The sequence below is a fragment of the Bombina bombina genome, chromosome 8 (assembly GCF_027579735.1).
Source record: "Bombina bombina isolate aBomBom1 chromosome 8, aBomBom1.pri, whole genome shotgun sequence".
In the NCBI taxonomy this organism is placed as follows: Eukaryota; Metazoa; Chordata; class Amphibia; order Anura; family Bombinatoridae; genus Bombina; species Bombina bombina.
Window position 1 is genome coordinate 301,463,759 of NC_069506.1, and position 24,693 is coordinate 301,488,451.

Below are 24,693 nucleotides of genomic sequence, written 5' to 3' on the forward strand. Positions count from 1 at the left end.
GGGTGGGGACTCACAGTCCCCCCTAGCTATGAAAGAAGTACCCTTGGATACTTGCTTGGGCGGAATCCAGCTCTTGTCTAATTTCTGCGGTACATATCCCCAGGTGTAGACAATTGGGAAGCGGATTATCTCAGCCGTCAGACTTTACATTCCGGGGGAGTTGTCGCTCCATCCAGATGTGTTTTCTCAGATTGTTCAGATGTGGGGTCTTCCAGAAATAGATCTGATGGCTTCCCATCCTAAAACAAGAATCTTCCCAGGTACCTGTCCAGGTCCAGGGATCCTTAAGCGGAGTCAGTGGATGCGTTAGCAGTTCCTTGGTGTTACCAACCTGCTTATATCATTCCACCTCTAGTTCTTCTTCCAAGAGTGATCTCAAGATCATCATGGAACAATCGTTTGTGTTTTTGGTATCTCCAGCATGGCCTCCAACAGGTTTTGGTATACGGATCTTGTCCCGAATGTCCAGCTTGCCCAACCTTGGCCACTTCCTTTAAGACCAGACCTTCTGTCTCAAGGTCCGTTTTTCCATCAGGATCTCAAATCATTAAATTTGCAAGGTATGGAAATTAAATGCCTAGTGCTTAGTCATAGAGGTTTCTCTGACTCCTTCAGGATGGTTTGGATAAAGGTTTGTCTGCAAGTTCCTTGAAGGGGACAAATCTCTGCTCTTTCTGTTTTTTTTTTTTTCACCAGAAAGATTGCTAAGCTTCCAGATATTTACTGTTTTGTACAGGCTTTGGTCCGTATCAAGCCTGTCATTAAATCAATCTCTCCTCCTTGGAGTCTTAATTTGGTTTTGAAGGCTTTACAGGCTTCTCCTTTTTAGCCTATGCATTCTTTGGATATTAAACTACTTTCTTGGAAAGTGTTGTTCCATTTGGCCCATCTCTTCTGCTAGAAGAGTTTCTGAATCTGCTCTTCTGAATTCTGCTCTTTCTTGTGAATCTCCTTTTCTGACTTTTCCATCAGGATAAGGGCAGTTTTTGTGGACTTCATTTAAATTTTTACCTAAGGTTGTGAATTCTAACAACATTAATAGAGAAATGTTGTCCCCTTCCTTGTGTCCTAATCTTAAGAATTCTTTGGAGAGATCCTTACATTCTTTGGATGTTGTAAGAGCTTTGAAATATTATGTTGAAGCTACTAAAGATTTCAGGAAGACTTCTAGTCTATTTGTTGTCTTTTCTCATTCTAGGAAAGGTCAGAAAGCTTCTGCCATTTCCTTAGTATCTTGGTTAAAGCTTTTGATTCATCAGGCTTAATTTGGAGTCGGGTCAGGCCCTCTGCCTCAGAGAATTACAGCTCGTTCATACTAGATCAGTCTCACTTCATGGGCTTTTAAGAATGAAGCTTCAGTTGATCAGATTTGCAAAGCAGCAACTTGGTCTTCTTTGCAGACTTTTACTAAATTCTACCGTTTTGATGTATTTGCTTCTACGGAAACAGGTTTTTGGTAGAAAAGTTCTTCAGGCAGCTGTTTCAGTTTGATTCCTCTGCTTATGTTTAACTATAAGAAAAACTTATATTTTTGGTTGTGGATTATTTTTTTCAGTGGAAAATGGCTCTTATTATTTTTATCCCTCCCTCTCTAGTGACTCTTCTGTGGAGTTCCACATCTTGGGTATTACTATCCCATACGTCACTAGCTCATGGACTCTTGCCAATTACATGAAAGAAAACATAATTTATGGAAGAACTTACCTGATAAATTAATTTCTTTCATATTGGCAAGAGTCCATGAGACCCACCTTTTTTATGGTGGTTATGATTTTTTGTATAAAGCACAATTATATTTCCAGTACCTTTTTTTTTTTTTAATTTTTTTTTTTTTTTTATGCTTTTTACTCCTTTCTTTATCACCCCACTACTTGGCTATTCTTTCAACTGAATTGTGGGGTGTGGTGAGGGGTGTATTTATAGGCATTTTGAGGTTTGGGAAACTTTGCCTCCTCCTGGTAGGATTGTATACCCCATATGTCACTAGCTCATGGTCTCTTGCCAATATGAAAGAAATAAATTTATCAGGTAAGTTCTTACATAAATTATGTTTTTTCCTGGCACAGAGTTAAGGTTGCTAGGATCTTATCTTTTCTCCCAGGATGGGCTGGAGAAGGGCCTTTCTGCTAGTTCCCTGAGGGGAACAGATTTCGGCCTGTCGGTTTTATTGCACAAGAGACTGCTGAGCTTCCAGACGTGCAGTCTTTTGTTAAAGCTCTGATTAGGATAAGACCTGGGGCTCCTCCTTGGAGGCCTAAATCTTGTTCTTCGGGGTTTTGCAACAGGTTCCAATTTGAGCCTTGCTTCCGTTGACATTAAATTGTTATCTTGGAAAGGTCTCTTTTTATTGGCTATTGCCTCTGCGTGCAGAGTTTCAGAGATCTCTGCTTTGCAATGTGAGTCCCATTATCTGAGTTTTTCATGCGAGATAAGGCGAGTTTTACGTACTTATTTAGGTTTTCTTCTAAGGTTGTGTCAGATCGCAACATCAATCAGGAGATTGTGGTTTCTTCCTTGTGTCCTAATCCTTCATCGAAAGAACGCTTACTTCACAATTTGGATGTGGTTCACACCTTGAAGTTCTATCTTCAGTCTACTAATGAGTTTAGACAATCTTCCTCTTTGTTTGTTGTCTTTCCGGGAAAGCGTAGGGCAGAAGGCTACTTCGACTTCCCTATATTTTTGGTTAAGGAGTGTCATCCGCATAGCTTACGAGACAGCCGGACATCGTCTTCCTGAGAGGATAACGGCTCATTCCACTAGAGCAGTGACTTCCTCTTGGGCCTTTAAGAACGAGGCCTCTATGGATCAGATTTGTAAGGCGGCTACCTGGTCCTCCTTACATACATTTTCAAAATTTTACAAGTTTGATGTTTTTTGCTTCGGCTGAAGCAACTTTCGGGAGAAAAAGTTTTGCAGGCTGTGGTTGCCCTCAGAATAGGGTCCGCCTCTTCCTTTTTGTTCCCTCCCGTTATTTATTCAGTATCCTCTGGAGCTGGGTATAGTTTTCCCAACAGAGGGGAATGAAGCCGTGGACTCTCCCTATCTTAGGAAGGAAAACATCATTTAATGCTTACCAGATAAATTTCTTTCCTTCCGGATAGGGAGAGTCGACGCACCCCCCTGCCCGTTTTTTCTTGTCTATGGGCGGTCCCCTATTTATTTTATTCTTCTGCACCATTTATACCCTAATGTTTCTCCTACTTTTCCTTGTTCACTCGGCAGAATGACTGGGGGTAATGAGGAAGTGGGAGGGAAATTAAGCCTTTGGCTGGGGTGTCTTTGCCTCCACCTTGTGGCCAGAGGTTGTATTTTCCCAACAGTAAGGAATGAAGCCGTAGACACTCCCTATCCGGAAGGAAAGGAATTTATCTGGTAAATATAAATTATGTTTCTCTAAGTAAAGTTTATTAAGGCACTATGTTTTCTGGAGCCAATACTAAAATATATATCATTATCTACAGTTTGCTTTCTAGGCTCAGGACAAGTGGGGATATGATTTGTTTTTTTCTTTACTACACTGAAAACCAGTTTGCATTAACAGATCATTGTGTTAAAAAAAAAAAATTGTCTTTCATACGAAAGTGTAGCAATTAATCATGTACAAATACTCGTTCTACTTACGAGCTGATGAGCTGTAGCAACCAGTGCCTATAAGATAATGAGCTTTATTAGGAGACACAACTGTTACAGCTTTATTTAGTTGTATTTAAAATACATTAGAAAATTGTGGACCTGGCTAAATGTTGTATGCTAGAGAAAAGAAAGAGCTTATGATATTGTAATCAAAGCCAAAGTATGACTAAGGTTGCACCAAAGTTAATTTTAATAACAATCTGAACTTTTATATAGAGCACCATAGGTACGATGAAACAAAAATACATTTTGTGATGAAACAGAAAAGTGGAATTAACCATATGGTTATATTACAAATAAAATGTCCTCCTGTTACCTAAGAGCTCTTAGTACTACTGCACGCTCTAGACATAGCAAAGTCACTTAAACCCACACTAAGGTTGTTGTCCTTATGCTGCTGGGCACATAGTGCTAATACACGCTCCAGAATGCAATCAAACATTAACTCCGCACTAGCCACAAGCCGAACAGCAATCAGCATTGCAAACACGCTTCAGGAAGATGACGCGTTTCGCCCCTCCCACTAAGAGCTCTTAGGTAACATAAGGTCATGTAATATAACTAAATGGTTGATTCCACTTTTCTGTTTCAGCACAATATGTATTTTGGTTTCATTGTACCTATGGTGCTCTATATAAATTCACATTGTCATTGAAATTAACTAACTTTGGTACAACCTTGGTCATACTTTGGCTTTGATTACTATATCTAATCATAAACTCTTTCTTTTCTCTAGCATACAATAATTTTACCATGACCTGTTAGCACAAAGTGAGGATTATCGGCTTATGATATGCAAGCCACAATTTCGTACATTGTTAAATGTTGCTGTTTCATATGGATTATAGTACGCTTTCCCTTTAAGATTGCCATATGCAAAATGCACCCTTCAGGTTTATGTTTCATAGAAGAAAGTCTTGAAATACAACAAGTGCACTGATTTTGTCCTCAGAATGCCCTGGCTTCCAAATTTTGAATAAAACATAGGCTTAACCGGAAGAGTTAATCCTGAAATCTAGCATCCTATTTACTTCACTGATGAGACAATTATTTTAGCGGTCAGATACTCTCCAATTTGAATCCTTTTGTTAAAAGAAATCTAAATCCTGCAACCTAAACAATCTGTAATTGTCTATGTATAGAATACTGAATGGACACGTCTGTTACTGCTTACAGGTGACTGTACTATTGCCTGCGGCACAGAGCATGATGCCGCCAACCTGACTGTTCCTCAGCGCGGGTTCCTGATTCTGCGCAGACAATGTCTCTAGAGCCAGTTTCACAGGTAAGCAGAATAAGCAGCAGTACATGTGTGCTAATAAATGGTTTTCATTATACAGTCCTCATCTTATTACTATGAACACAAATATAAATCACACTGTTTCTATTTGTTAGGTGCAATACAATTAATGATATATTTACAAAAGCCAGTAAAATGCCCCATCTTCAGATTGTTTGATCTAATGCAAGTGAGCACAATAGAAATGTCATATTCCACATGAGGCTTGTGAAATATTAATGACTAAGCCAGGATGAAAGTTGTGTCTGCTGACTGATGTGTGTATGTCTGAAGAAGCAGTACACAAGATTCACTTGTAGCTGGCTCTTCCCCCTAGAGAGATTAGGCATTCATTACTGATTTATAACCTCTTCCCCTGACCAGCAATATATTGTCTACCTACCTGCAGATTCTGCATCATGCATCCAGCATTGTTCAAATCATTCTTCCACAGCCTGCCATTTTATTTATTTTCGCCTTTACACATAACAAAGCTGTTTTTGTTTTTAGTAATTTCCTAGTTTTTTTAAAAACGTGCAGCAAACTGTCCACTGAGTTGTGAGGCCTTTTCCACAAACACAGTTGTCCCCCTAGCCTTTGTCTTGTAAAGCAATGGAATGTGATAAACCTGATAATGCATCACACACATATAGTCTTCAAAAATCTGATGCGGATGGTGATCCATTGCCATCTACAGAATTTTTACTGTGTGGGGGTAAGAAAAGCCTCAGTAAGTACAGGGGCAGCCAGGAGAGCAAACGTTCCTGGGGGGACTCTAGTTGCCCTTGCTTGTAGCCACGCAATAAGAAAATGCCAATGTACTTGGTGGTAAAAAAAAAAAAAAAAAAGCCTAAAGGGACATGAAACCATCATTTTTACTTTCTTTCATGATTTGGATAGAGTATACAATTTTAAACAAATGTCCAATTAACTTCTGTATCAAATTTGCTCCATTTTTGGTACCTTTTGTTGAAGGAGCAGCAATGCCTTACTGGGACCTGAACACATCGGGTGAGCCAATCACAATAATATGTATGTATATATATATGTACAGTATCTCACAAAAGTGAGTACACCCCTCACAATTTTTGTAAATATTTTATTATATCTTTTCATGTGATAACACTGAAGAAACAACACTTTGCTACAATGTAAAGTAGTGCGTGTACAGCCTGCATAACAGTGTAAATTTGCTGTCCCCCTCAAAAGAACTCAACACACAGCCATTAATGTTTAAAACCGTTGGCAACAAAAGTGAGTACACCCCCTAAGCGGAAATGTCCAAATTTGGGCCCAATTAGCCATTTTCCCCTCCTGGTGTCATGTGACCTCTGTGTTACAAGGTCTCAGGGTGTGAATGGGGACGCAGTGTGTGTTTAAATTTGGTGTTATCGCTCTCACACTTTCTCATACTGGTCACTGGACGTTCAACCATGGCACCTCATGGCAAAGAACTCTCTGAGGATCTGAAAAAAAGAATTTTTGCTTTACATAATGATGGCCTAGGCTATAAGAAGATTGCCACAGACCCTGAAACTGAGCTGCAGCACCGTGGGCAAGACCATACAGCGGTTTCACAGGACAGGTTTCCACTCAGAACAGGCCTCGCTATGGTGCTCTTTGTCATATCCATAGGTTGTCTTTGGGAAATAGACGTATGAGTGCTGCCAGCATTGTTGCAGAGGTTGAAGGGGTGGGGGGTCAGCCTGTCAGTGCTCAAACCCATACGCCGCACACTGCATCAAATTGGTCTGCATAGCTGTCGTCCCAGAAGGGAGCCTCTTCTAAATGATGATGCACAAGAGAGCCTGCAAACAGTTTGCTGAAAACAAGCAGACTAAGGACATGGATAAATGGGACCATGTCCTGTGGTCTGATGAGACCAAGATAAACTTATTTGGTTCAGATGGTGTTCAAGCGTGTGTGGCGTCAACCTGGTGAGGAGTACAAAGACAAGTGTGTCATGCCTACAGTCAAGCATGGTGGCGGGAGTGTCATGGGACTGGGCCTGCATGAGTGCTGCCGGCACTGGGGAGCTACAGTTAATTGAGGGAACCATGAAAGCCAACATGTACTGTGACATACTGAAGCAGAGCATGATCCCCTCCCTTCGGAGACTGGGCCGCAGGGCAGTATTCAACATAACGAACCCCAAACACACCTCCAAGATGACCGCTGCCCTTGCTAAAGAAGCTCAGGGTAAAGGTGATGGATCTGGCCAAGCATGTCTCCAGATCTAAACCTTGTTGAGCATCATGTGGGTCATCCTCAAACGGAAGGTGGGGGAGCGCACAGTCTCTAACATCCCCCAGGCTCCCTGATGTCGTCATGGAGGCGTGGAAGAGGACTCTAGTGGCAACCTGTGAAGCTCTGGTGAACTCCATGCCCAAGAGGGTTAAGGACAGTGCTGGAAAATAATGGTGGCCACACAAAATATTGACACTTTGGACCCAATTTGGACATTTCCACTTAGGGGTGTACTCACTTTTGTTGCAAAGGTTTAGACATTAATGGCTGTGTGAGTTATTGTGAGGGGACAAGCAATTTTACACTGTTATACAGTCTGTACACTCACTACTGTACTGTACTGTATGTGTGTGTGTGTATGTGTGTGTTATGTTCAATGATGCAAATTCGTCACTTCAGATGGCTATGCTGTTTGCATTCTTTTCCCATTCCAGAAAACTGCTATATATGGAAATAGATAATTTTTGCTTTTATATGTTTTTTTTTCTCTTAAATTTGCAAGATGTCTCATCTGATCCTGTCTCAGAATTCACTGCTGGAACACCTTCTGCCTGATAACAGTTCTACCACAAGCTACAGTGCATTTGTTGTAAACTTGGTGGAGGTTATATCTCCAGCTGTGGTTTGTAATAGATTGTCATGATAAACTTTTTACATGCAGATGTGTCCATCAGCAATAGTACATTGCCTGCTGCTGTTCCTCTCAAATGTACAAGATATACCTGTGAATTTAAAAGAATTTATTGCTGATTATATCAGAAGGCTTTGTCTGCCATCCCGCCTTCTAATTAAACGTAAAAGGTCTTTAAAAACTTCTCATAAAGTTGATGAAATTTCAAATGACCGACAACATACTGAATTATCCTTCTCTTATGAGGATCTATCTAGGTTCAGAAGATCCTGCCCTCAGATATTGACACTGACAAAGGTGCAAGGGCAAGCGGCCGACTCCAAAACTCTCATGCCGGTCCGGACCTGTGGCTCAGGGTGATGACTTCACAGACGCCCCGCCGTGATGTTGGCAAAATCAGGCAGTAGAACATGCGGGGTGAGACTGGGTGCAATGCCTAAGTGGGCAACGAATCGATTGCCACAATCAGCAATACAAAAATAGAACAGGCAGCACCAGCATTAATTAAAAAAAAACCTCTATTTTCCTAGGAGGTAAACATGTGTGACATAGAATGAACGTCTGACGCATTTCATCAGGACAACCAGTGTTCCTAAACATGGCCCTCTTATACTGGGACATATTAATTGCATATTTAACCCCTTAATGTCAAAAACAAACAAACATTAAAAGTATAATGTGATTAACATAAAATATGCTACAGTGTACATTATCGTATGTTCATTACAAGCTGAATCAAATTGAAAGAACAGTTATTAAATTTACATAAAAGGCTGTTATGAAAATTAATCTCCTATCTTGCTGATATCAAGGTATTTAAAATATTTCTCCATGTCCTCTACAGCAATAATGGGAAATCAACCTTATTATGTTTGATAGATTATTAGGTATTATTCCCAACGTTGAAATACATACAGGGAAATTTTGACACTGACAAATCTACTTATTTATTTAAAATAGAGTATATTCGTTCTTTGTTAAAAGAAGTGTTGATTACATTGGATATGGAGGAAACTAGTCCTCTTGATATTAAAACTAGCAAACATTTAAATTCTGTTTATAAATCTCCTGTGGTTATTGCAGAGGTTTTTCCAATTCCTGATGCTATTTCTGATATGATTTCTAAGGAATGGAATAGGCTTGAGTATCTTCTTTTTTAAACCTTTGAAGAAGGAATAAAATATTGTATCCTTTGCCAGCAGTTACTTTAGCGTTTTGGGAAAAGATCCCAAGGTTGATGGGCTATCTCTACTTTTGCTAAATGTACTACTACTATACCTATGGAATACAAGTAGTGTAGTACAGCAACCAACCGGAGAATAATGCTCGTGAAGACGGGGGCTCTGCCAGGGTCCCCTAACATCTATGATACAAGCAAATTTGTCCACAGCACTATTATATCAATTATTCTTTATTTTCTGTTTAAGAATACAGACATAAAATGCGACGTTTCGAGTGTTGCCACTCTTACTCATGCCTAATACATTGTGTCATTTGAAAACAAATTTATAGCCCTCAGTTTCGCGCCAACCACTTCATTATGTGGCTCTGCTGCCATCTACTGACCAACCAAATTATAACACTTTAAAAACATTACTTTGTTATACAAACTAAGTATTTAGTATCTGTTTGCCCTTACTTACTTTTAGAGAATTGATGCATTTTAAATTTTTACATTAAATTTATTTTTATGCAGTCCTGTTTACAATCAATTATACATAATTTGAACAATAGCCATACATATATTTTCAATAGAATAAATTTTTGGTGGAATAAACTTTTGATAGAATAAATTTTTTACAATATGTTCATACATGAAAATTGAATAAATTTTTACAATATGTTTCATACAAGAAAATTGATTATTAATCTTTCATTACAGAAAAATAGACCAATCATTAGTCTCTATTGAGACCCATTTGGTTCCATACATCCTAGTTCAAATATCCAGTACATTTCTTTTTCCTTCAATATTTTTTCCCGATTACTACCATTTCTCTGGGGAACCCACACTGTCTATGACTTGCCATCGTAATTGGCTTATCTGGTGTCCACATTTCAGAAAATGATGGGACACCTGGGGCTTCAAGATTTTTGCACCGTATATTTGAACGGTGCTGGCATATTCTGTCCCTAAAGATACGTGTGGTTTCCCCTATGTAGATTAGGGAACAATTGCATTTTATGAGGTAGATAACATATTTTTGACTCACATGTATGGTGTTCTCTTATCTCATATTTCCTTCCCTGTTCTTGGATGGAAAAAATATCTACCTTTAATTACAGAGTGGCAGCTCATACAACCTAGACAAGGAAATGTTCCTTATGTTTTTATTTCCTAGGAGTGTTTGTCTTGCCTGTTTCTTGGGCCCTACATCTGTGCTAGTGAGTTGGTCTCTTAAGTTTTTTACTCTCTTGTAAGCCATTAACCGGAGGGTTTTTGAAAAGCTCAATTCCCTTATTACACTCTCTTAATATGTGACCAATGCTTTGTTACAATACGTTTAATTTCTTCACTGTTAGGGTTAAATTGTGTGTGACCAATATCAACTTGTCTTCTTTATCCCTTTCTCTTAAGCTTTTTCCTTTATGCTTCATATTATTGATGTGCTTTTCAATTAATGTACTTGGATACCCTCTATGCATTTCCTTCATTCATGTTTCTTTAATTTCTGGGTTAGTGACAATCCTATCTACCCTGAGCAGCTGACTCTTTGGTAGTGAATTTATTAGCCCTCTTGGATGGAAACTATCATAGATAGCTTAATAATGTATTTCTATCTGTATCTTTTTTATACAGATCAAACACTAGCTTATTTCCCTCTTTGGTTACTCTAGTGTCCAAGAATGTTACTGATTCTTCACTCCACTCTATGGAGAATTCTAATCCTTTGACTGCCCCATTTATTTCATTAACGAACTCCATAATGGACTCTACGCTGCCCCCACCATATGCCAAACACATCGTCTATAAATCTCCACCAGGTGGCGCCATACAGACGGAATTTCTCGTTTTCATACACTATTCTTTCTTCAATTTCACTCATGAATAGGTTGGCATATGATGGGGCAACGTTGGTCCCATGGCTGTCCCTTTTACCTGGATGTACCAGTCATCTTGGGAATAAAAAATGATTCCAATAGAGGATAAGCCTTAATCAATTCTCAATAAATTCTACTTGTAGATCTGAACATTTCTTATATACTTTACATTCTTTTTAATTATGCCAATTCCTGTTTCGTGCTTGATAGCCGTGTAGAGGCTCTTTACAATCCATGGTATAAAGCAAAAATTTGTCTGATTCTAGACATAATTCTTTAGCTTTATTCATGAAGTCTCCTGTATCTTTTAAGTATGATGATATCTGTTTCACCTCTGGCTGTAATATTTTGTCCAGAAATGTTGAGATATTAGTTAAAGCAGAATTAACACTCGAGACTATGGGCCTCCCTGGTGGTGCAGTTTAAATTCTTATGTACTTTAGGTACAGTATAGAATACCGGGTTCTTTGGCTCTTTGTTAAACAGATAATCCCTCAATTTCTTATCTATTAATTTGTTTTCAAAAGCCTTATTTAATGTTAATTCAATTTCTTCTGAATCTTTACTCACAGGGTTATAAATTAATCTCTGATATGTCTCCTTATCCTTAAGTTGATCCTCAATTTCATTTATATAGTATGCTCTATCTAAACACTATGGTGGCCCCGCCCTTTATCCGCTTTTTTAATAGTAAGCTCTCTAGATTTACTTTTCAAACTCCTTTATGGCCTTATGTTCACCTTTAGTTAGATTAAACCCTCCAGCTTTGTTCCTTATATTGTTTCTTTAAAATTCTTCTTCTCATCCTTACATTTCAATTTCTCTATATCATTACATACCAGCTTGATAAATGTATTAAACACTGTGATTATTAGAAGATGGGTTAAACATGCTTTTATTTTTTTAAAGATAAATCTTTCAATTTCCACTCAATACCCCCACATCCTTATTTTCAGATTCTAGATATTCGTTCTCATGGAACCACGTTTTCAATTTGATATTCCTAAAAAACCTCTGTAAATCTTATTTCAATTCAAAGAAATTGGTATTTGCATAAGGCAAAAAGAGAGTCCTTTTTTCTAGCAAGCTTAACTCTTCGCTAGTCAGTTCTTTCCCAGATATGTTCAATATAGTGGACAGTTCAGATCTTACCCCTTTATGCAGCTCAGTCCGATTTTCGATTAATCTGTCATCTTTATCTTTACCTCCCTTCTACTTCCGTTGTCAGTGTTGGGATTGTTTCCCTCTCCTGCTCGATCTCCTCGGGCCACCTCTGCCCCGGCCTCTGCTTCTTGCAGTGTTTCTTCCCACCTCTATGCCGAGGCTTTCGTTGCTTGAATCTAAAGGGGAGCGAGTCGTCTGATTCACCTTGTGACGCTTGTCATATCTCCTTCCGGTTGTGCTCCTTGTTCACGATTCCTATTGGCTCTGCGTGCTCCAGCTCTTCTGTTTGCCATAGTTGTTGTGGCTGTTACCATGGGAACCGATTCTCCACTTGTAAACTCTCCCGGTAAGATAGTCCGCTTCATCCCTTTGAAATTTTTGTCTTTTCCTGTCTTTAAATTGTTTTCTGCAGTCAGTTGTCTTTTCTTCAATCTGTTTGATCAGGGTTTCAAAGTCTCCCGATGTTAGGATTTTTGACAGCTCCTCACGGCTCTGTTTAATCTTTTCCTCCTGTATTGCTATTTCTTCAATTAGAGATTCTACTGTCAGAACCATCAGGTCGTAGGAGCATTTGTTTATTATGGATTCAAATTTGTCACAATACTCTTTCTTATCCCTTAGTAATGTGGGACAAATGCTCATCCTCAGACCCCTCGGTATCCTTTTCACCCTATAGTATTCTGATAAGGTGCTTACGTGCAGGCTCCATTTTGCATAATTGATATAATTGTGCTGTGGACAAATTTGCTTGTATCATAGATGTTAGGGGACCCTGGCAGAGCCCCTGTCTTCACGAGCATTATTCTCCGGTTGGTTGCTGTACTACACTACTTGTATTGAATTGGATAATTCTGCCCAGTACGTGCAACAGGAGTTTATTTGAAAATGGAAAGCAAAGCTACAGATGGAACGAAAATGTTTGCCTACACAGAAGTCGATGCGGCCAGAATTACGGCTTTATCTAAAGGACCGAGAGACTTTTTGCATGCAGCACCTGCTGAAAGTTTAAGCAAAACATTTGAACAGATGACATACAAAAATGCAAAATGGAGCCTGCACGTAAGCACCTTATCAGAATACTATAGGGTGAAAAGGATACCGAGGGGTCTGAGGATGAGCATTTGTCCCACATTACTAAGGGATAAGAAAGAGTATTGTGACAAATTTGAATCCATAATAAACAAATGCTCCTACGACCTGATGGTTCTGACAGTAGAATCTCTAATTGAAGAAATAGCAATACAGGAGGAAAATATTAAACAGAGCCGTGAGGAGCTGTCAAAAAGCCTAACATCGGGAGACTTTGAAACCCTGATCAAACAGATTGAAGAAAAGACAACTGAACTGCAGAAAACAATTAAAGACAGGAAAAGACAAAAATTTCAAAGGGATGAAAGCGGACTATCTTACCGGGAGAGTTTACAAGTGGAGAAACGGTTCCCATGGTAACAGCCACAACAACTATGGCAACAGAAGAGCTGGAGCACGCAGAGCCAATAGGAATCGTGAACAAGGAGCACAACCGGAAGGAGATATGACAACGTCACAAGGTGAATCAGACGACTCCTCCCCTTTAGATTCAAGCAACGAAAGCCTCGGCATAGAGGTGGGAAGAAACACCGCAAGAAGCAGAGGCCGGGGCAGAGGTGGCCCGAGGAGATCGAGCAGGAGAGGGAAACAATCCCAACACTGACAACGGAAGTAAGAAGGGAGTAAAGATAAAGATGACAGATTAATCGAAAATCGGACTGAGCTGCATAAAGGGGTAAGATCTGAACTGTCCACTATATTGAACATATCTGGGAAAGAACTGACTAGCGAAGAGTTAAGCTTGCTAGAAAAAGGACTCTCTTTTTGCCCTTATGCAAATACCAATTTCTTTGAATTGAATAAAGATTTACAGAGGTTTTTTAGGAATATCAAATTGAAAACGTGGTTCCATGAGAACGAATATCTAGAATCTGAAAATAAGGATGTGGAAATTGAAAGATTTATCTTTAAAAAATAAAAGCATGTTTAACCCATCTTCTAATAATCACAGTGTTAATACATTTATCAAGCTGGTATGTAATGATATAGAGAAATTGAAATGTAAGGATGAAAGAAGAATTTTAAAGAAACAATATAAGAACAAAGCTGGAGGGTTTAATCTAACTAAAGGTGAACATAAGGCCATAAAGGAGTTGAAAAGTAAATCTAGAGAGCTTACTATTAAAAAAGCGGATAAAGGCGGGGCCACCATAGTGTTAGATAGAGCATACTATATAAATGAAATTGAGGATCAACTAAAGGATAAGGAGACATATCAGAGATTAAATAAATTATAACCCTGTGAGTAAAATTCAGAAATAAATTGAATTAACATTAAATAAGGCTTTTGAAAACAAATTAATAGATAAGAAATTGAGGGATTATCTGTTTAACAAAGAGCCAAAGAACCCGGTATTCTATACTGTACCTAAAGTACATAAGAATTTAACTGCACCACCAGGGAGGCCCATAGTCTCGAGTGTTAATTCTGCTTTAAACTAATATCTCAACATTTCTGGACAAAATATTACAGCCAGAGGTGAAACAGATATCATCATACTTAAAAGATACAGGAGACTTCATGAATAAAGCTAAAGAATTATGTCTAGAATCAGACAAATTTTTGCTTTATACCATGGATGTAAAGAGCCTCTACACGGCTATCAAGCACGAAACAGGAATTGGCATAATTAAAAAAAGTATGTAAAGTAAATAAGAAATGTTCAGATCTACAAGTAGAATTTATTGAGAATTTATTAAGGCTTATCCTCTATTGGAATCATTTTTTATTCCAAGATGACTGGTACATCCAGGTAAAAGGGACAGCCATGGGGACCAACGTTGCCCCATCATATGCCAACCTATTCATGAGTGAAATTGAAGAAAGAATAGTGTATGAAAACGAGAAATTCCGTCTGTATGGCGCCACCTGGTGGAGATTTATAGACGATGTGTTTGGCATATGGTGGGGCAGCGTAGAGTCCCTTATGGAGTTCGTTAATGAAATAAATGGGGCAGTCAAAGGATTAGAATTCTCCATAGAGTGGAGTGAAGAATCAGTAACATTCTTGGACACTAGAGTAACCAAAGAGGGAAATAAGCTAGTGTTTGATCTGTATTAAAAAGATACAGATAGAAATACATTATTAAGCTATCTATGATAGTTTCCATCCAAGAGGGCTAATAAATTCACTACCAAAGAGTCAGCTGCTCAGGGTAGATAGGATTGTCACTAACCCAGAAATTAAAGAAACAAGAATGAAGGAAATGCAGAAAAAATTCCTAGATAGAGGGTATCCAAGTACATTAATTGAAAAGCACATCAATAATATGAAGCATAAAGGAAAAAGCTTAAGAGAAAGGGATAAAGAAGACAAGTTGATATTGGTCACACAATTTAACCCTAACAGTGAAGAAATTAAACGTATTGTAACAAAGCATTGGCACATATTAAGAGAGTGTAATAAGGGAATTGAGCTTTTCAAAAACCCTCCGTTAATGGCTTACAAGAGAGTAAAAAACTTAAGAGACCAACTCACTAGCACAGATGTAGGGCCCAAGAAACAGGCAAGACAAACACTCCTAGGAAATAAAAACAAAGGAACATTTCCTTGTCTAGGTTGTATGAGCTGCCACTCTGTAATTAAAGGTAGATATTTTTTCCATCCAAGAACAGGGAAGAAATATGAGATAAGAGAACACCATACATGTGAGTCAAAATATGTTATCTACCTCATAAAATGCAATTGTTCCCTAATCTACATAGGGGAAACCACACGTATGGTTAGGGACAGAATATGCCAGCACCGTTCAAATATACGGTGCAAAAATCTTGAAGCCCCAGTGTCCCATCATTTTCTGAAATGTGGACACCAGATAAGCCAATTACGATGGCAAGTCATAGACAGTGTGGGTCCCCAGAGAAATGGTAGTAATCGGGAAAAAATATTGAAGGAAAAAGAAATGTACTGGATATTTGAACTAGGATGTATGGAACCAAATGGTCTCAATAGAGACTATGATTGGTCTATTTTTCTGTAATGAAAGATTAATAATCAATTTTCTTGTATGAAACATATTGTAAAAATTTATTCAATTTTCATGTATGAAACATATTGTAAAAAATGTATTCTATCAAAAGTTTATTCCACCAAAAATTTATTCTATTGAAAATATATGTATGGCTATTGTTCAAATTATGTATAATTGATTGTAAACAGGACTGCATAAAAATAAATTTAATGTAAAAATTTAAAATGCATCAATTCTCTAAAAGTAAGTAAGGGCAAACAGATACTAATACTTAGTTTGTATAACAAAGTAATGTTTTTAAAGTGTTATAATTTTGTTGGTCAGTAGATGGCAGCAGAGCCACATAATGAAGTGGTTGGCGCGAAACTGAGGGCTTTAAATTTGTTTCAAATGACACAATGTATTAGCATGAGTAAGAGTGGCAACACTCGAAACGTCGCATTTTATGACTATTCCTATGGAAGATAGTACTTCTTTTAAAGATCCTTTAGATAGGAAACTTGAATCTTTTCTAAGGAAAGCCTATTTATATTCAGGTCATCTTCTCAGGCCTGCAATTTCATTGGCTGATGTTGCAGCTGCATCAACTTTTTGGTTGGAAAATTTAGCGCAACAAGAATTGGATTCTGATTTTGTCTAGCATTGTTCGCTTGCTTCAACATGCTAATCATTTTATTTGTGATGCCATTTTTTATATCAAAATTGATGTTAAATCTATGTCTTTAGCTATTTTAGCTAGAAGAGCTTTGTGGCTTAAATCTTGGAATGCTGACATGACTTCTAAGTCTAGATTGCCATCTCTTTCTTTCCAAGGTAATAAGTTATTTGGTTCTCAGTTGGATTCAATTATTTCAACTGTCACTGGGGGGATGGGAGTTTTTTTTGCTTCAGGATAAAAGACCTAAGGGTAAATCTAAAGCTTCTAACCGTTTTCGTTCCTTTCGACAGAATAAGGAACAGAAACCTAATCCTTCCCCCAAGGAATCTGTTTCCAATTGGAAGCCTTCCACAAATTGGAATAAATCCAAGCCATTTAAGAGACCAAAGCCAGCCCCCAAGTCCGCATGAAGGTGCGGCCCTCATTCCAGCTCAGCTGGTAGGTGGCAGATTAAGATTTTTCAAGGATGTTTGGATAAATTCTGTCCAAAATCAATGGATTCTGAGTATTGTCTCTCAGGGGTACCGAATAGGATTCAGAGTAAAACCTCCTGTGAGAAGATACTTTCTCTCACGCATCCCAGCAAATCCAGTAAAGGCTCAGGCTTTCCTGAAGTGTATTTCAGACCTGGAGTTTTCAGGGGTAATCATGCCAGTTCCATTTCAGGAACAGGGTCTGGGGTTTTATTCAAATCTATTCATTGTCCCAAAGAAAGAAAATTCATTCAGACCAGTTCTGGATCTGAAAATTGTGAATCGTTATGTAAGAGTACCAACTTTCAAAATGGTGACTATAAGGACTATTCTGCCTTTTTGTTCAGCAAGGACATTATATGTCCACAATAGACTTGCAGGATGCATATCTTCATATTCCGATTCATCCAGATAATTTTCAGTTTCTGAGATTCTCTTTTCTTGACAAGCATTACCAATTTGTCGCTCTTCCTTTTGGCCTTGCGACAGCTCCAAGAATCTTTTCAAAGGTTCTTGGTGTCCTACTCTCTGTAATCAGAGAGCGGCGTATTGCGGTGTTTCCTTATTTGGACGATATCTTGGTACTAGCTCAGTTTTTACGTTCTGCAGAATCTCACATGAATCAACTAGTGTTGTTTCTTCAAAAACATGGTTGGAGGATCAATTTACCAAAAAGTTCTTTGATTCCTCAGACATGGGTCACCTTTTTAGGTTTCCAGATAGATTCAGTGTCCATGACTCTGTCTCTAACAGACAAGAGACGTTTAACATTGGTTGCAGCTTGTGGGAACCTTCAGTCTCAGTCATTCCCTTCAGTAGCTATGTGCATGGAAGTTTTAGGTCTCATTACTGCAGCATCGGCCGCGATCCCCTTTGCTCGCTTTCATTTGAGACCTCTCCAGCTTTGTATGCTGAACCAATGGTGCAGGGATTATACATGGATATCACAATTAATATCCTTAAATCCCAATGTTCGACTATATCTGACTTGGTGATTAGATCACCATCGTATAGTTCAAGGGGCCTCTCTTGTTCGTCCAACCTGGACTGTGATCACAACAGATGCAAGTCTTTCAGGTTGGGGAGCTGTTTGGGGATCTCTGACAGCACAAGGGGTTTGGGAATCTCAAGAGGCAAGATTACCAATCAATATTTTGGAACTCCATGCGATTTTCAGGGCTCTTCAGATTTGGCCTCTGTTGAAGAGAGAACCGTTCATTTGTTTTCAGACCGACAATATCACAACTGTGGCATATGTCAATCATCAGGGTGGGACTCGCAGTCCCCAAGCTATCAAAGAAGTATCTCGGATACTTGCTTGGGCGGAATCCAGCTCCTGTCTAATTCCTGCGGTTCATATCCCAGGTATAGACAATTGGGAGGCGGATTATCCGGGGGAGTGGTCCCTCCATCCAGATGTGTTTTCTCAGGTTGTTCAGATGTTAGGTCTCTTAGAAATAGATCTGATGGCTTCTCATCTAAACAAGAAACTTCCCAGGTACCTGTCCAGGTCCAGGGACCCTCAGGCGGAAGCAGTGGATGCGTTGACACTTCATTGGCGTTATCAACCTGCTTATATTTTCCTGCCTCTAGTTCTTCCAAGAGTGATCTCCAAAATCATCATGGAGCAATCGTTTTTTTCCATCAGGATCTCAAATCGTTAAATTTGAAGGTATGGAAATTGAATGCCTAATGCTTAGTCATAGAGGTTTCTCTGACTCAGTGATTAATACTATGTTACAGGCTCGTAAATCTGTTTCTAGAAAGATTTATTATTGAGTTTGGAAGATTTATATTTCATGGTGTTCTTCTCATAAATTCTCTTGGCATTCTTTCAGAATTCCTAGAATTTTACAGTTTCTTCAGGATGGTTTGGATAAGGGTTTGTCTGCAAGTTCCTTGAAGGGACAATTCTCTGCTCTTTCGGTTTTATTTCACAGAAAGATTGCTAAACTTCCTGATATTCACTGTTTTGTACAGCCTTTGGTTCTTATCAAACCTGTTATTAAATCAATCTCTCCTCCTTGGAGTCTTAATTTGGTTTTGAAGACTTTACAGGCTCCTCCTTTTGAGCCTATGCATTCTTTGGACATTAAACTACTTTCTTGGAAAGTGTTGTTCCTTTTGTCCATTTTTTCAGTTTGATTGTTCTGCTTATGTTTTAAGTTTTTCTTTTAATTTATGAGAATAAACTTATATTTTGGGTTGTGGATTAATTTTTTTCAGTGGAAATGGCTGTTATTAATTTATCCCTCCCTCTCTAGTGACTCTTGCGTGGAGTTCCACATCTTGGGTATTGCTATCCTATATGTCACTAGCTCATGGACTCTTGCCAATTACTTGAAAGAAAACATAATTTATGTAAGAACTTAACTGATAAATGAATTTCTTTCATATTGGCAAGAGTCCATGAGGCCCAACCTTTTTATGGTGGTTATGATTTTTTTTTGTATAAAGCACAATTATTTCCAAATTCCTTTGTTGATGCTTTTTACTCCTTTCTTTATCACCCCACTACTTGGCTATTCGTTAAACTGAATTGTGGGTGTGGTGAGGGGTGTATTTATAGGCATTTTGAGGTTTGGGAAACTTTGCCCCTCCTGGTAGGATTGTATATCCCATACGTCACTAGCTCATGGACTCTTGCCAATATGAAAGAAATTAATTTATCAGGTAAGTTCTTCCATATATTGTGTGTGTGTGTGTGTGTGTGTGTATGTATATGTATGTATATTATATATATATATATATATATATATATATATGTATATATGTATATATATATGTGTGTGTGTGTGTGTGTGTGTGTATATGTATATATGTGTGTGTATATATATATATATATATATATATATATATATATATATATAATGTGTATGTATGTAGGACTCCACTGCTTAGTGGATGTTCTGCAGTCTGTGGTATGGTTTGTGACCGATCCTCTGTTTCTCTTACTTGTCTGCAAGTAGTTTACTACTGAAGTCATCCTGGTATGAGTTCCTTGAGGACTCTGTCTTCAGTCTTCTTTTATGGTGCGGTTGCACTATCTTGCGGAGAAGTTCTTCTCTGTGTCGGATTCCTGGTTTCAAGCTTGTGGTTTCTGTAGATCTGGGGTCTGGGCTTTGCCTCCCCTTGATCTCACATCTGGCTTTGGTTTCTGTGAGTTTGGCTTGGTTCTTGGTGTTTTCCTTTTTTGGAAATTGTTATACCTTTTTATGGGTTTTCAAGGAATCCTTGCTTGTTCCCCCATCTCTTTTCCTTTTGGGGAGTTTGTTTGTTGATCCCCTTCTCTGGTATGGGATGTGTTGTTGAGGACTTTCTGAGCGACGGTGTCTCCTGGAGGCGTGCTGGCTCAGTCATGTTCTTTCTGCGGTCTCTAGCAAGGCTTGTGGACTATCTGCGGGTCAGTGTCCTTGAGGCCTTTTTTCTTTTCCAAGTTTTCTCGACTTCAGGCGAAGCCGTTTTTTTTGTTGGGTAAGGGTTTTTCAGGCCTGGTGCCCTCAGAATGGGCCGCCTTTTGTACCCCCCCGTTTGTGCATTCAGTGTCCTCTATAGCTTGGGTACTGTTTTCCCAAAAGTAATGAATGCAGCTGTGGACTCTTTCCATTCATAAAGGAAAAACATAAATTATGCTTACCTGATCATTTTCTTCAGATGGAAAGAGTCCACCGCTCCCCGCATGTTTTTTTCTGGGAGGCGTCTTTTATTTTCTTCTGGCACCTTTTCACCCTGGTATTTCTTCTACTGTTCCTTGTTCCTCAACAGAATGACTGGGGGTTGAGGGAAGTGGGAGGAGTATTTAAGCATTGGGCTGGGGTGTCTTTGCCTCCTTCTGGTGGCCAGGTTCTTATTTTCCCAAAAGTAATGAATGCAGCTGTGGACTCTTTCCATCTGAAGAAAAGAAAATTATCAGGTAAGCATAATTTCTCCAACATAGGTGTGTCCGGTCCACGGCGTCATCCTTACTTGTGGGATATTCTCTTCCCCAACAGGAAATGGCAAAGAGCCCAGCAAAGCTGGTCACATGATCCCTCCTAGGCTCCGCCTACCCCAGTCATTCTCTTTGCCGTTGTACAGGCAACATCTCCACGGAGATGGCTTAGAGTTTTTTAGTGTTTAACTGTAGTTTTTATTATTCAATCAAGAGTTTGTTATTTTAAAATAGTGCTGGTATGTACTATTTACTCTGAAACAGAAAAGAGATGAAGATTTCTGTTTGTAAGAGGAAAATGATTTTAGCAACCGTTACTAAAATCCATGGCTGTTCCACACAGGACTGTTGAGAGGAATTAACTTCAGTTGGGGGAACAGTGAGCAGTCTTTTGCTGCTTGAGGTATGACACATTCTAACAAGACGATGTAATGCTGGAAGCTGTCATTTTCCCTATGGGATCCGGTAAGCCATTTTTATTCAGACAGTAAATAAGGGCTTCACAAGGGCTTATAAAGACTGTAGACATTTTCTGGGCTAAATCGATTCATATATAACACATATTTAGCCTTGAGGAATCATTTAATCTGGGTATTTTTGTAAAATAATATCGGCAGGCACTGTTTTAGACACCTTATTCTCTAGGGGCTTTCCCTAATCATAGGCAGAGCCTCATTTTCGCGCCGGTATTGCGCACTTGTTTTTGAGAAGCATGACATGCAGTCGCATGTGTGAGGAGCTCTGATACATAGAAAAGACTTTCTGAAGGCGTCATTTGGTATCGTATTCCCCTTTGGGCTTGGTTGGGTCTCAGCAAAGCAGATACCAGGGACTGTAAAGGGGTTAAAGTTATAAACGGCTCCGGTTCCGTTATTTTAAGGGTTAAAGCTTCCAAATTTGGTGTGCAATACTTTTAAGGCTTTAAGACACTGTGGTGAAATTTTGGTGAATTTTGAACAATTCCTTCATACTTTTTCGCAATTGCAGTAATAAAGTGTGTTCAGTTTAAAATTTAAAGTGACAGTAACGGTTTTATTTTAAAACGTTTTTTGTACTTTGTTATCAAGTTTATGCCTGTTTAACATGTCTGAACTACCAGATAGACTGTGTTCTGAATGTGGGGAAGCCAAGGTTCCTTCTCATTTAAATAAATGTGATTTATGTGACAATGAAAATGATGCCCAAGATGATTCCTCAAGTGAGGGGAGTAAGCATGGTACTGCATCATTCCCTCCTTCGTCTACACGAGTCTTGCCCACTCAGGAGGCCCCTAGTACATCTAGCGCGCCAATACTCCTTACTATGCAACAATTAACGGCTGTAATGGATAATTCTATCAAAAACATTTTAGCCAAAATGCCCACTTATCAGCGTAAGCGCGACTGCTCTGTTTTAGATACTGAAGAGCATGAGGACGCTGATGATAATGGTTCTGAAATGCCCCTACACCAGTCTGAGGGGGCCAGGGAGGTTTTGTCTGAGGGAGAAATTTCAGATTCAGGGAAAATTTCTCAACAAGCTGAACCCGATGTGATCACATTTAAATTTAAGTTGGAGCATCTCCGCGCTCTGCTTAAGGAGGTATTATCCACTCTGGATGATTGTGAGAATTTGATCATCCCAGAGAAACTATGTAAAATGGACAAGTTCCTAGAGGTCCCGGGGCTCCCAGAAGCTTTTCCTATACCCAAGCGGGTGGCGGACATTGTAAATAAAGAATGGGAAAGGCCCGGTATACCTTTCGTCCCTCCCCCCATATTTAAAAAATTGTTTCCTATGGTCGACCCCAGAAAGGACTTATGGCAGACAGTCCCCAAGGTCGAGGGAGCGGTTTCTACTTTAAACAAACGCACCACTATACCCATAGAAGATAGTTGTGCTTTCAAAGATCCTATGGATAAAAAATTAGAAGGTTTGCTTAAAAAGATGTTTGTTCAGCAAGGTTACCTTCTACAACCAATTTCATGCATTGTCCCTGTCACTACAGCCGCGTGTTTCTGGTTCGATGAGCTAGTAAAGGCGATAGATAGTGATTCTCCTCCTTATGAGGAGATTATGGACAGAATCCGTGCTCTCAAATTGGCTAATTCTTTCACCCTAGACGCCACTTTGCAATTGGCTAGGTTAGCGGCGAAGAATTCTGGGTTTGCTATTGTGGCGCGCAGAGCGCTTTGGTTGAAATCTTGGTCAGCGGATGCGTCTTCCAAGAACAAACTCCTCAACATTCCTTTCAAGGGGAAAACGCTGTTTGGCCCTGACTTGAAAGAGATTATCTCTGATATCACTGGGGGTAAGGGCCACGCCCTTCCTCAGGATAGGTCTTTCAAGGCCAAAAATAAACCTAATTTTCGTCCCTTTCGTAGAAACGGACCAGCCCCAAGTGCTACGTCCTCTAAGCAAGAGGGTAATACTTCTCAAGCCAAGCCAGCCTGGAGACCAATGCAAGGCTGGAACAAGGGAAAGCAGGCCAAGAAACCTGCCACTGCTACCAAGACAGCATGAAATGTTGGCCCCCGATCCGGGACCGGATCTGGTGGGGGGCAGACTCTCTCTCTTCGCTCAGGCTTGGGCAAGAGATGTTCTGGATCCTTGGGCACTAGAAATAGTCTCCCAAGGTTATCTTCTGGAATTCAAGGGGCTCCCCCCAAGGGGGAGGTTCCACAGGTCTCAATTGTCTTCAGACCACATAAAGAGACAGGCATTCTTACATTGTGTAGAAGACCTGTTAAAAATTGGAGTGATTCATCCTGTTCCATTAGGAGAACAAGGGATGGGGTTCTACTCCAATCTGTTCGTAGTTCCCAAAAAAGAGGGAACGTTCAGACCAATCTTAGATCTCAAGATCTTAAACAAGTTTCTCAAGGTTCCATCGTTCAAAATGGAAACCATTCGAACAATTCTTCCTTCCATCCAGGAAGGTCAATTCATGACCACGGTGGATTTAAAGGATGCGTATCTACATATTCCTATCCACAAGGAACATCATCGGTTCCTAAGGTTCGCATTCCTGGACAAGCATTACCAGTTTGTGGCGCTTCCTTTCGGGTTAGCCACTGCTCCAAGGATTTTCACAAAGGTACTAGGGTCCCTTCTAGCGGTGCTAAGACCAAGGGGCATTGCAGTAGTACCTTACTTGGACGACATTCTGATTCAAGCGTCGTCCCTTCCTCAAGCAAAGGCTCACACGGACATAGTCCTGGCCTTTCTCAGATCTCACGGATGGAAAGTGAACGTGGAAAAGAGTTCTCTATCTCCGTCGACAAGGGTTCCCTTCTTGGGAACAATAATAGACTCCTTAGAAATGAGGATTTTTCTGACAGAGGCCAGAAAAACAAAACTTCTAAACTCTTGTCAAACACTTCATTCCGTTCCTCTTCCTTCCATAGCGCAGTGCATGGAAGTAATAGGTTTGATGGTAGCGGCAATGGACATAGTGCCTTTTGCGCGCATTCATCTAAGACCATTACAACTGTGCATGCTCAGTCAGTGGAATGGGGACTATACAGACTTGTCTCCGAAGATACAAGTAAATCAGAGGACCAGAGACTCACTCCGTTGGTGGCTGTCCCT

General features: G+C 39.5%; 1 protein-coding gene across 1 annotated transcript in view; it reads left to right on the plus strand.

The window, feature by feature from the left end:
• The first annotated feature begins 4,885 nt into the window (after positions 1-4,885).
• LOC128639019 (PR domain zinc finger protein 10) overlaps positions 4,886-24,693 on the plus strand; it is a 44,271-nt gene continuing 24,463 nt past the window's right edge. Inside the window, exon 1 of the mRNA XM_053691158.1 lies at positions 4,886-4,921. Coding sequence (XP_053547133.1) covers positions 4,898-4,921 — 24 coding nt within the window. The 5' untranslated portion in view covers positions 4,886-4,897. The remainder of the gene's footprint in view (positions 4,922-24,693) is intronic.